Here is a 12,199-nt window from a genome sequence, read left to right as displayed (position 1 = left end):
TGAACGTCATCAAAAAAAAAGAATGCCAGAAATGCACTTTTTTAGCCACCCTGTCTCCAAGATAAAATGCAATAAAAAGCGATCAAAACGTCATATGTATTCCAAAATGATACCAATGGAAACTACAGGATGTCCCGCAAAAAAATGAGCCCTCGCACCACTGAGTCAACAGAATAATAAAAACGTTATTGTGCGCAGAAGATGGCGGCAGAAAATATTTTTTTTTAAATGAATGTTTTTAAAAAAAATATAAGTACTACAGCAAAAAAAATATATATATAAATTTGGTATCATAGTAATCGTACTGACCCAGAGAATAAAGTATCAGGTCATATTTGTTGCAGTTTGTGCGCTGAAGAAACAAGACGCACTGAAAGATGGCGGAATGTCGCTTTTTTTTTTTATTTTACTCCACTTAGAATTTCCACAAGTTTTTCAGTGAATTATATGGTACATTTAATAGCACCATTGGAGAATACAACTCATCCCGCAAAAAACAACAAGCCCTCATACAGCGACGTCGATGGGGGGGGAGAAACGAAAATGGGGGCGGGAGCCAAAAATACACACTAAGGCCGGCTTCCCACGGCCGTGACGGGCTCCGCCGCGGAATTCCGCGGTGGAGCCCGTCACGGCGCCCCCCCCAAAGACCCCAATACTTACCTCCGGATCGGGCGTCTTCCGTCCCACATGACGCTTCGGTGCGCATGTGCAATAGAGCGTTGACGCGTCGGCCGCGTCATATGACACGCCCACAGCGTCACATGACGTGCTGGACGCGTCATATGACGCGGCTGGCGGGGAAGCGGTTTCACGCTATCTTCCGCTGTGCTACAGCGGAAGATAGCGTGACGGACAGCTTCCATTGACCGCAATGGAAGCTGTCCGTGCATACACGCGCAGCAAATAGAGCATGCTGCGGGTGAGGACGGGTGATTTCATGGTACGGAATTCCGCGATGGAATTCCACACCGTGGGCATTGAGCTATTAGGTTCAATAGAACCTAATAGCTGCGGGCAACGCAGCAGATTTTCGCCGCATATTACGCAGCGGAGATCCGTCCGTGGGAAGGAGGCCTAAGTTGTTGTTTCTTTCACTAGTTGTGTGGGGTATTTGGAGGGTCAATGGCATTTTGTTTTTTGCAGTATCAGCAGGTTTTATTAACATTTTAGGAAGATGATCATTTTTATGTGGAGTCTTGTGTAACGAATGTCATGACGTGTGCATTCATAACCGCACCAGGAAGTAACATTTCTTATGGCCCGTGAACAGGTAAGGGTTAAAACTGACAAAATAGATGAACACTAGTAAGGAGCGGGAAGTCGGCGCTGAGCTCTCGCTTTGAGCGTTTTCCTGTCAGCAGAATGAACCAATCAGCGGCCGCCTCCTTCCGGCCAATAGCAGGTACGGAGTGAAGTGACGTCACCGGTGGTGCTGGAAGAGGCGGGACGCGCCGCAGGTATATTAGCTGTAATGGCCGCAGCAGTCGGCTGCCTTCGTGTCTCTGTGTGACTGAGCGGAATATATGAGTGTGCAATGATTGAATAGACGTTTGGAACTACAACTCCCAGCATGCTAGGAGTTGTAGTTGCAGGCTACGCTGCCTTCTATAACGCCAATATTCCCTCCTCCAAATTCAGCCGGGAGGGGAGGAGGCTGGTGATGCCTGTGCTACGGGGTGACGTCACCTGTGCATGATGTCATCACACAACAACAGTGATGTAATACACTCAGTGCACAGAATTGGTGGAGCGTCATGCATACATAAATGTCCAGTGTTTGTGCTTAGCATCACAGAGCAGACACTGCAGCCTGGAGTGGTTTGTAACACGTTGGAGGAGACCCGCTGGCAACCTGCCCTCTGGAAATGGTGGCAGGGTTTGTATTCCATCCGGACCCCCAAGAATCGGTTACTGGCATCATCATCAGGCCCGGTGATGCTCCAGTACATAACCAGTGCGGCACATGACAGGCATCATAAAGTCCAGGCCCTTTCTGCCTTTGTGTGGCATCGACAGAGATGTCAGGTGGCATACACTACAGTGCCAGCCAGATACTCGGCAGTCAGTGGCCACATTGGTCACATGATTCTATCGCTGGCATCACAAGTCAGTGATGGGCACAATGATGCCAGCACTATGGCACGTGACCGCCTCGGACACCAACTGGTTGCCACAGTCATTTGCTGTATTAAATGTCATTGCTGCCGCCATGTATACCAGGGCTGGTGAGGAACAGCAGGGGCTGCAGTGCTGGATCTCCGGGCGGAACGAGAGATTACTGCTTCCTTCCTTTTAGACTCTCAGCTTTGCAGATTTTCATAGCTCCTCTTTAACGCCACAGGCTGCTTGGCATGCTGAGAGTTGTAGTTTCACAACAGCTGGTGGGACACAGCTTACACTCATCGCCAAACCAATCCCCCCCAGAAGGAGTTGTCAGAGGAATGAAACTTTGTGATTGTAACGCTGGTATAAGTGATTACAAGATCAGGGCAAAAAGAGCATTTATTGCGGAAAACTGACCCCTTGTAGTGAGACTCTACTACCCTATTGTACCGCCTCTAGCTTGGATACAAGATGGGATTCAGGAGGGCATGGAGGCTCTAGTACCCTGTTGTACCGCCTCTAGCTTGGATACAAGATGTGATACCGGAGGGCATGGAGGCTCTAGTACTCTGTGCCGCCTCTAGCCTTCATACAAGATGTGATATAGGTGGGCATGGAGGCTCTAGTACCCTGTTGTGCCGCCTCTAGCTTGGATACAAGATGTGATACCGGAGGGCATGGAGGCTCTAGTACCCTGTTGTACCACCTCTAGCTTGGATACAAGATGTGATACCGGAGGGCATGGAGGCTCTAGTACCCTGTTGTACCGCCTCTAGCTTGGATACAAGATGTGATATGGTCGGGCATGGTTGCTCTAGTACCCTGTTGTACTGCCTCTAGCTTGGATACAAGATGTGATATAGGTGGGCATAGAGGCTCTAGTACCCTGTTGTACCACCTCTAGCTTGGATACAAGATGTGATATGGTCGGGCATGGAGGCTCTAGTACCCTGTTGTACCACCTCTAGCTTGGATACAAGATGTGATATGGTCGGGCATGGAGGCTCTAGTACCCTGTTGTACCGCCTCTAGCTTGGATACAAGATGTGATACGGGAGGCATGGAGGCTCTAGTACCCTGTTGTACCGCCTCTAGCTTGGATACAAGATGTGATCTGGGTGGGCATGGAGGCTCTAGTACCCTGTTGTACCGCCTCTAGCTTGGATACAAGATGTGATCTGGGTGGGCATGGAGGCTCTAGTACCCTGTTGTACCGCCTCTAGCTTGGATACTGGATGTGATACGGGTGGGCATGAAGGCTATAGTACCCTATTGTACCGCCTCTAGCTTGGAAGAGATGGAACTGCATGCCGAGTTTTGTAGTAAAATGGCAACTTCATCTAGGGGTTGGATTTTCTTGGACAGAGTGTACTTTGGGCATTTTGCCAGAATAGCATCAGGAGGTTGGCATGGTGGTGGCACCAAGCACTTGTGGCGATTTGTAGCATCTGTATTCGAAAAAAATATTATTGTCCTACACACTTAAAAAGTTCTTGCATGATTGGCGCAGTTTGTCAGTCACGATTAGAGATGAGCGAGCACGTTCGGATAAGGCAGTTACTCGAGCGAGCATCGCTCTTCTCGAGTAACTGACTACTCCTCCGAGCACATGTGGGGGGGCAGAGGGGAGAGAGAGATCTTTGTCACTCCCCCCCCCCCTTCCCCCGCATATGCTCGGAGGAGTAGTCAGTTACTTGAGGAGAGAGATGCTCGCTTGAGTAACTGCGTGCTCGCTCATCTCAAGTCACGATCAGTCATGTAACTGTTCACCTGTGTCCAATGTAAAGGGATTTTCCTTTTTTATGTAAATACAGTATAAAGTTCTGCAACTTTCTAATGTACTTTGTGTATCTGATAGTTGCCTTTTTCAAAATCTCTGCTTCTTGTCAGGGAATGGCAGCATACTTACTTACATCCACCTATCCGGCCATGTCCAACTGATACAGATGTGTGGTTTGAAGCTGTGGTACGCTGTAAGGGCCCATTCACATGAGAGTTGCACACAAGATTCTCATTGGACAACACATTGACAAGTTGCTGCCCAGTACCTGCAAGCAGAAGAGCCAATGTCTGATTCTGGAGCGGGATACAGACCAGAGAAGGACATGCTGCTAGTAATTTTTTATATATCTTTTCACATGAACCATCGGTATGTGTGAATAACCCAATTGGCTATAATTGGTCTGTGCGCCGTCCATGAAATACACAGACAGCACTCAGACAGGAAATACACCCATGTGAATGGGCCTTTCAGCGTGCTTTTATACGTAGTGGTCTGCAGGAATTCCGCATATTTGATATCAATTCTGGTATAGATTTTCCACAGCGGAGTACTCTGCCACACGTGACAGCACCCCAACGAGCCTTGAATGTTTCCATCCACTGACAGCACCCTATTGAGCCTTGAATGTTTCCATCCACTGACAGCACCCTATTGAGCCTTGAATGTTTCCATCCACTGACAGCACCCTATTGAGCATTGAATGTTTCCATCCACTGACAGCACCCTATTGAGCCTTGAATGTTTCCATCCACTGACAGCACCCTATTGAGCCTTGAATGTTTCCATCCACTGACAGCACCCTATTGAGCATTGAATGTTTCCATCCACTGACAGCACCCTATTGAGCATTGAATGTTTCCATCCACTGACAGCACCCTATTGAGCCTTGAATGTTTCCATCCACTGACAGCACCCTATTGAGCCTTGAATGTTTCCATCCACTGACAGCACCCTATTGAGCCTTGAATGTTTCCATCCACTGACAGCACCCTATTGAGCATTGAATGTTTCCATCCACTGACAGCACCCTATTGAGCCTTGAATGTTTCCATTCACTGACAGTATTCACCTACTTTGAAATTGATTTCAATGATTGTTCTTGTTTCCCCTTGCAGGTGTAGGCAATGCTGTGTAAGATCCCATTATGACACCAGTAGGAGGTGATGTGAAGAGTCCCCAGGACCCAAGGATCCACCAAGCAGAGCAGATGCAGAGATCACTGTGGTCCCAGATCCAGTCCATATTGCCTCCTAGCCTTGAGGAGTTCCCCCAGGTCCTCGGCCCGGAGGTGGATGGAGCCGTTGTTATGTGTGTGAAGGAGGCAGCAGCCAGTATCTATACGCATGACCCGGGGCGATGTCGGCAGCTGGGGGAGCTGATTATGGACTACAGCTGGGAGAAGCTGAATGGTTGCAAATGGAGGGATGTATCCCGGGACTGGAGGACTGCATATTCTTACGGCTGCCTGTTTAAGGTGGTCGGAATTTGCAGGGGGCCGGTTGTCAATAAGGAGGAGGTTCTGCGGGTGTGTGACATGTCGTTGCTCCTGGGAGCTGAGATCATGGACAATGTGATAAGTAGAATAATCCAAATTTTGAGTCAACCCCTTTCCAAGGACTCAGTGGAGCCCCCAGAGTGTAAAACAGGTATATCATCCATGGATAATGTGGAATAAGTGAGCTGGTGAATAACAGTATGCCATCACATGCTACAATGGGAAAACAGGAAAACTTTTTAAAGCAGTGTTCCCATCTTGGACATTCATGGCATGTCCTAAACATAAATGTCTAATAAATGAGGGGCCTGATCTCTGGTGACCCCCATGTGCTGTTGCAGCCCATTTTGATCAATAGAGTCTGCAAGCAGCTTTCAGATTTTTACGTAACTTGCATAGTCTTCAATAGAGAGGGCCACTTATAAGTGCAATCATCTCTCTGTTGGAGCCAATGCAACATGGCCACTAGTGTTATTCACTAGTGGCTGTTTTGCAGTGGCAAACAATCATTAGGAGACTCTTGTTCTTGTAATAGGCAGAGTCTTTCCTGTGAATGTGCCCTAAATTCATAAGATAGCAATACTTTTTTAAAGGGGAATTGCTATCTGTTATGTCCGCAGGGTGCGCCTTGCCTCGGCTCGGACAAATGGGAAGTTGAACTGCACACTGGACTCATTGACAGACATAAACCAAGGACGGACAAGCACTCAAGACACTCGCCACCACCATACCTGTACACATAACCAAATGGAATAGCTATCATATGTACAAGGTATTGGTTCATGAATTGGCCAAGACACTTAAGCCCGTGAGCCCACATTTCGGGTCCATATTGTCTCACAGGTTTCTGTTTTAACAAGACAACTACTCCCAGGAAACCTGCCTGCAAGCAGGGCGATCGTCCTGAGAAGGACGGCCCTGCGCTGGAACCTAAGGACTTAACTAGTCCAGAGATGGTAAATGATCCAAGCAGCACAGGACACAGTTTACACTAACACAGTATGGAATGCATACACACTTAACAGGACTATTCACACTACATGTCTGGCAACCAGCTCACACGCATAGAGCTCCCTCAAGTAAGAGGGCTGATATTTATATGTAACAGACTGGAGATGATTGGCTGGCTGGAGAGCAACACACCCAGCCAGCTCAATCATGTCACACCTGTGGATATGTACTACTGGAAACCAGAGGTGTAACTTGAAGCTTCTGGGCCCAAATGCAAAATCTGTAATAGGGCCCCCAACTATATGCTTTATTCATACTACTAGGCTTACTATATGGAGTAGATGGGCCTTATGGGACCCCTAATGGTCCTGGGCCCAGGAGCAACCGCATTCCCTATAGTTACGCCCCTGCTGGAAACCCATAGTACTATTGGTCCCAGAAGCACAACCTAACACTATCTCAAAGTGATAGCATATTGCTAGGTGGCATCACCTCATGATTAGGGGAGATCTGACATCTGGGACCCTCACTGATCCTGAGAATGAAGGGGCTGCACAGTAATTCCTTGCATAGTGGCACCCTGATCACACACTATGCAGGGGGCTTACAACAGAACTCCATTCAAGTGAATGGGGCTGGCTGCACAGCAGATGTGTAGGAGTGCAACTGTGCAGAGAAACATTAGTGCTGCAATGTCTTCTTTCTCATGATCAGTCAGGTTCCCAGAGGTCGGGTCCCCAATGATCATAAAGTGATGCCACTTAGCGATATCCATCACTTTCTGGGATAGCAAAACCTCTTTAGGGTATGTTCATGCATGGATTTTGGTGCAGATGTACATGAAAATCCGCAGTATATTTTGCACTGCAGATCCTTGCCAAGATCCATGCATTCTGACACACATGAAGCTGAGGACAGTACACCTCGCGTCACTGAGCATGCGCCCATGACTGTCCCTGGCTTCCTAGGCACCTGAAGCTGCAGGAAATCTAGTTACATTCCCAGCAATCCTGTAGAACCAGTATTATAGCATTTATCTCGGCGGTCCCTATGGCCAGCAGCTTGATCAGAAAATTGAACTTTTTTTTGTTTCAAATTGAATTTTAAAACCCTGAATCTGATTCATGTCTGTGATCTATCATGTAGCATTTCTTCTTTACGGATATCTTTGTTTCCTCCTGCAGTTCTCACCCAGAAAATACGAAAGAGGGCGAAAGATACCCAAGGAAAGGAGCCGGGAACAGAACCGAGTAGCCAGATCCCAGAGGTAATTATGCATAGAGAACTGGTGTCATTGTGGTGTGCGTGATTTATGATTGTGACACGGGGGCAGATTTATTAGTCCTCTCTGAGGCCTGTTTCATATGGGCTACAAAATCACACGATTTTGTAGCGATGTGACATCGATACAAAACGCATGTATGTGAAGCTCATGGTTTCCAATAGGTTCTTTCAGGCTAAAAAACATCTCTCATGTGAAAGAACCTGTTCGAAACCATGGCCTTCATATACATGCGTTTGGAATGTGATGTCGCTCCCTCCCATTGCGAACAGCGGCAAGGGGCGAAGAGGAGAAGAAAAGGGGGAGGGAATTTAGCAGTTCCGCTGCTAAAGACCCTCCCACCTCCCTTCTCTGGTAACTGTCATTGGCTTTCATAGAAGTCTATGGCAGCGACCGTAGTCCGGCCTGGAAGATAGTTCCAGGACTATCTTTCCTGCCCGGCGTAAAAGCGCAGTCCGGGCGCTTTTACGCCACAGGAATACGCCTGTATGATCTGATGCATCGGAATCCAATGCATCAGATGGTAACGTATATCGGTCGTGTGAATAAGACGGACTCTCAGAGACTAGACAAGCTAAAAGTTTATATCATCGTTTAGTTGGCTTAGTTTATGGCAAAATAGTGGTGCATGTAGACCCTGCCCTCTTTTCATGAAGCCACACCCCTTTTTTAGTGTGTTGAAGAAAGTGTCTAAAGCACATCAGAAATGTGGTGCAAACCATGTAAGACAGTTTTCTTGTGCAATTTTGCAAGAAAATTGGCAGATTTTCAATAGTAAACCTGCCCCGATGTCTGTAGTCTGCAGAAGATCATACTGTGGTAATAACTTGGTGGTTGTTTTTCTGCACAGAAAATCCCCCGTCCGCTCACCCCGGTCCTGCACATAGCTACCACCATTCCAGTTGTCCGCTGCCCCTCACTTGAAGAGTTCAGACACAATTACCTGATACCACAGAAAGCGGTCATACTGGAAGGGGTCATTGATCACTGGCCGTGCATGAAGAAATGGAGGTAAGATGGTACCAAGGACACCGTATTGCTAGCAGTTGGACTACCCGGTTTGGAGACATCTTAAAGAGGTTGTCCGAGTATAAAAAAAAGTTTTTGTTTTTTTTTTAATGGCTGTACATGCTATAAAATAACAAAAAAAAATCACCTCCTGTTCTCCTGGCATCAGTGCTCAACATCGTGGGAGCCATGATACCAGGAGTTCGAAACGGGATGCTGCGGCCTCTGATTGACTGCAGTGGTCACCTGACTCCTGGCCAATGCAGACAGCGGAAGATTCACCAGAGTCACTCCGCAGCTTCCTGGGGAAGGGGGGAGAGAGATAAAAAATTTTATTTTATAGCATGCCCGGCCATTTTACAAAACTTTTTTTTTTACGCTGGCACCAATGTCCTTAAAGGGGTTGCTCAAGTAATAGTGTATATGAATTGAGTGAGCCTGCGATTACTGCTTTCTCTATCCACTTATAGATTAACCCTTTCAAGACCAGCGACTTCTCCGGTTTTCATGGCTTTTGTTTATCCCTGTCCTCCAAGAGGCAATAAAAAGAAAAAATCTTTCCATCGACATGGTTGTACTAGGGATCTCTGGGGCAAGTTGTATTTTTAAATAGTACACTTTAGTGTAGCATATAATGTATTGAAAAACTTTTAAACATTTCTAAGTCGGGTGAAATGGGGAAAAAAACACAACTGCGCGATTTGGAGGGTGAGGGGTTCATATTTACGGCTTTCATGTTGCGGTAAAAATGGACACACAAAACTTTTTGATCACTTTTTATTCAATTTTTTTTTTAGAGAACAGGTTGCCTCAAAAATGGAATTCTGGTAATGCACTTTTTTTTTTCTTACGCAATTCACCATGCGGGATAAATAGTGTAATGTTATTACAGTTTGGATTTTTACAGAAGCGGCAATACAAATTTGTTTATTTTATTTTTTTATATGAAAAAGGGAAACTTTTTTTTAGTATATTTTTTATATTATTATCTTTTGCATTTTTATTTAGTTCCACTTGCGATCACTTGATTACTTGTACTATATATTAAAGTACTTCTATATTTCAGCATCTGGTACTTTTTAGTATTGCTTCTCAAGTCCTATCAAAGGACATAGATGCAGCTTAATAGCCATACATGCACAGCAGCCCGGGGATCCTTCTCTGGGCTACCATGCAAGTTTATAGGCTTATCACAAGGGGGGCTGATGGGATGCTGGAGGGACTCCCGCCTTCCCCGTTTAAGCTAGCTGCTGAGATTTTGCGGGCAGGAATGACCATGGCATCTAAACAGTTAAAGGGGTATTTAGATAGTGCAGCCCGGGTTGGTATTGCAGGCGCAGCTCCCGTTGAATAGGACTACCTCAGTACATAAGTAGTAGTTCGCACTGTTTGAATTCGCATATTAGATTATATCAGTAAACGTTTGATTCACTATTTTTTTTTTCTACCCAACAGTGTGGAATATATACAGAAAGTGGCCGGTTGTCGTACTGTACCTGTGGAGCTGGGATCCAGATACACGGACGCAGAATGGTCTCAGAGGCTGATGACTGTTAATGACTTTATCAGTAATTATATACTGGATCAGGTAGGTAACACGTGCTGCTCATCCGGGGATTCATGAGTTGTTTGCAGGACAATAGAGAATACACTTATGCTTAAACTTAGATGTAAATATATGCAATTTTTCTATGTATGTTTAACCTATGCGGTAAATATACATTTAAAAACAACCGTATATGTAAAACGCTGCTGGAGTCCTGCAGCGTTTTGCCGGTAGAGACCGTGTATGGATAGCGAATGCACTGCGTATGACCACGTTTCTCACGCACACGGTCATGTGAATGAGCTCTAAATAAGAAAAGTTGCGCTTCAGGACAAGTTTTTAGCTCCTGAATGTTAATAAGAAATGTTCTCATTCAGAGAGAGCAAGCAGATATTTTAGAAATGATGAGAATGGTGAGAAAACCAAGTATATGGGAGTTACGTGGCCTGAGATTTTATGGATTGCCTAGTTTAGAAAGCCGTCGTCAGTATTATGAGGGAATTGTGTGTTAATAGATGAGAGTCTTGAATTGAGGATTATTCATCTATTACCAAGAATCCAGGGCAGTTACAAGGGTCCCTCTCCCTCTGGAGGATCCGCCATGTCCATGCATTGCTTTCACAACCTATTGATATCACTGGGAACTGGGTAATACTTCATTTTTCTTGTTGTAGTTCTGCAGGGGAATTGAGAGCTTGCTGCTGGGTTCCTCCATAGATTACAGCTGACCCCTGACCGTCCCAGCATAGGACACCCTGGGATTCGTTTATTATAAGCGGACCTAACAAAAGCAGAGAACCCCTTTAAGCTTTATTTGCATAAAATCCTTTAAGACAGGAAAAGTACAATAATGGATGTCTGACCCGTCCTTACTGTCATGAAGATGGCCTGTGCTGTCATTGTATTGTCTAATTTATTGCTTTATCTGTTTTTATAAAGCCGGCTCGCAGGGGATACCTCGCTCAGCATCAACTGTTTGAACAGGTAAAGGTGTATAACTGTAATTAATGTTCTAGTTTAGGAGACGTCCGAGTCCCCTTGTACTGCACTGCATGATGGCTGTGAATGCAATATAAGTCCGGATGTTGAGAGATCACCCCAGTGGATCTCCAGACAATACGGCCCAACTGAGATGACATTAGTCGCCAGCCCCAAAGCCCTTAAAGGGATTCTGGCATCATGTTCGTGCTTACTGAACCAGGGCAGTGTGAACCCCGGACAGGGATGCTTGTTGCCCTATGTGGGTGTTTTATTCTGAAACACCCACTGCGTTCGAGAATAAATACATTTTGAAGTTTGATTGGGAGCTGAGCTCCAGGTCATGGGGTTGGGCCCGCTGGCCTCTCTCCGCCCACCGTATGGGCCCGCTGGCCTCTCTCCGCCCACCATATGGGCCCGCTGGCCTCTCTCCGCCCACCGTATGGGCCCGCTGGCCTCTCCCCGCCCACCGTATGGGCCCGCTGGCCTCTCCCCGCCCACCGTATGGGCCCGCTGGCCTCTCCCCGCCCACCGTATGGGCCCGCTGGCCTCTCCCCGCCCACTGTTTGAAGACTGATAGCTCACTTCCTATACAGAAGCGGGAAGAGAGCTGTCACTCTGCAGGTGGGGAGACACTATCATAGCTCGTAACCCGGAGCTCAGCTCTAAATCAAACATCAAAGTGTATTTATTCTGAAATACTACAGCATTTCAGAATACAACCACGCGGGCAACAGACATCCATGTCCCAGGTTCATGCTGCCCAAACCTGGTGACAGAATCTCTTTAACCCCTTAAGGACCAAGTGCTATAAATTCACGTTGCTTGGTCCTGGGCTTCAATCCCGCCTAATAGCAAAAATATGTTGCAGGATTAAAGCCTCTGCTCCTGCAATCAAGTAGGAGCAGGTGGGGTTGTCAGCTGTTAGACTATGTGAATGTCCCCCAGAGGTTTTATATGACGTCATGGGGAACATATATGGTAAAAAAAATAGTTACAAAAATAAGTAAGAGAAAATTAAAGAATAAAATGAAAAAAATACATAAAAAA

The 12,199-nt window shown here is 46.3% G+C and overlaps 1 protein-coding gene across 1 annotated transcript in view; it reads left to right on the top strand.

Moving 5' to 3' along the window:
• Window positions 1-1,411: 1,411 nt before the first annotated feature.
• KDM8 (lysine demethylase 8) overlaps window positions 1,412-12,199 on the top strand; it is a 14,775-nt gene continuing 3,987 nt past the window's right edge. The window contains exons 1-6 of the mRNA XM_066576407.1: window positions 1,412-1,460; window positions 5,005-5,535; window positions 7,520-7,602; window positions 8,468-8,628; window positions 10,081-10,213; window positions 11,111-11,155. Coding sequence (XP_066432504.1) covers window positions 5,034-5,535; window positions 7,520-7,602; window positions 8,468-8,628; window positions 10,081-10,213; window positions 11,111-11,155 — 924 coding nt within the window. The 5' untranslated portion in view covers window positions 1,412-1,460; window positions 5,005-5,033. The remainder of the gene's footprint in view (window positions 1,461-5,004; window positions 5,536-7,519; window positions 7,603-8,467; window positions 8,629-10,080; window positions 10,214-11,110; window positions 11,156-12,199) is intronic.

The sequence above is a fragment of the Eleutherodactylus coqui genome, chromosome 8 (assembly GCF_035609145.1).
Source record: "Eleutherodactylus coqui strain aEleCoq1 chromosome 8, aEleCoq1.hap1, whole genome shotgun sequence".
Classification (NCBI taxonomy): Eukaryota; Metazoa; Chordata; class Amphibia; order Anura; family Eleutherodactylidae; genus Eleutherodactylus; species Eleutherodactylus coqui.
This window is presented reverse-complemented; position numbering and strand designations above follow the sequence as displayed.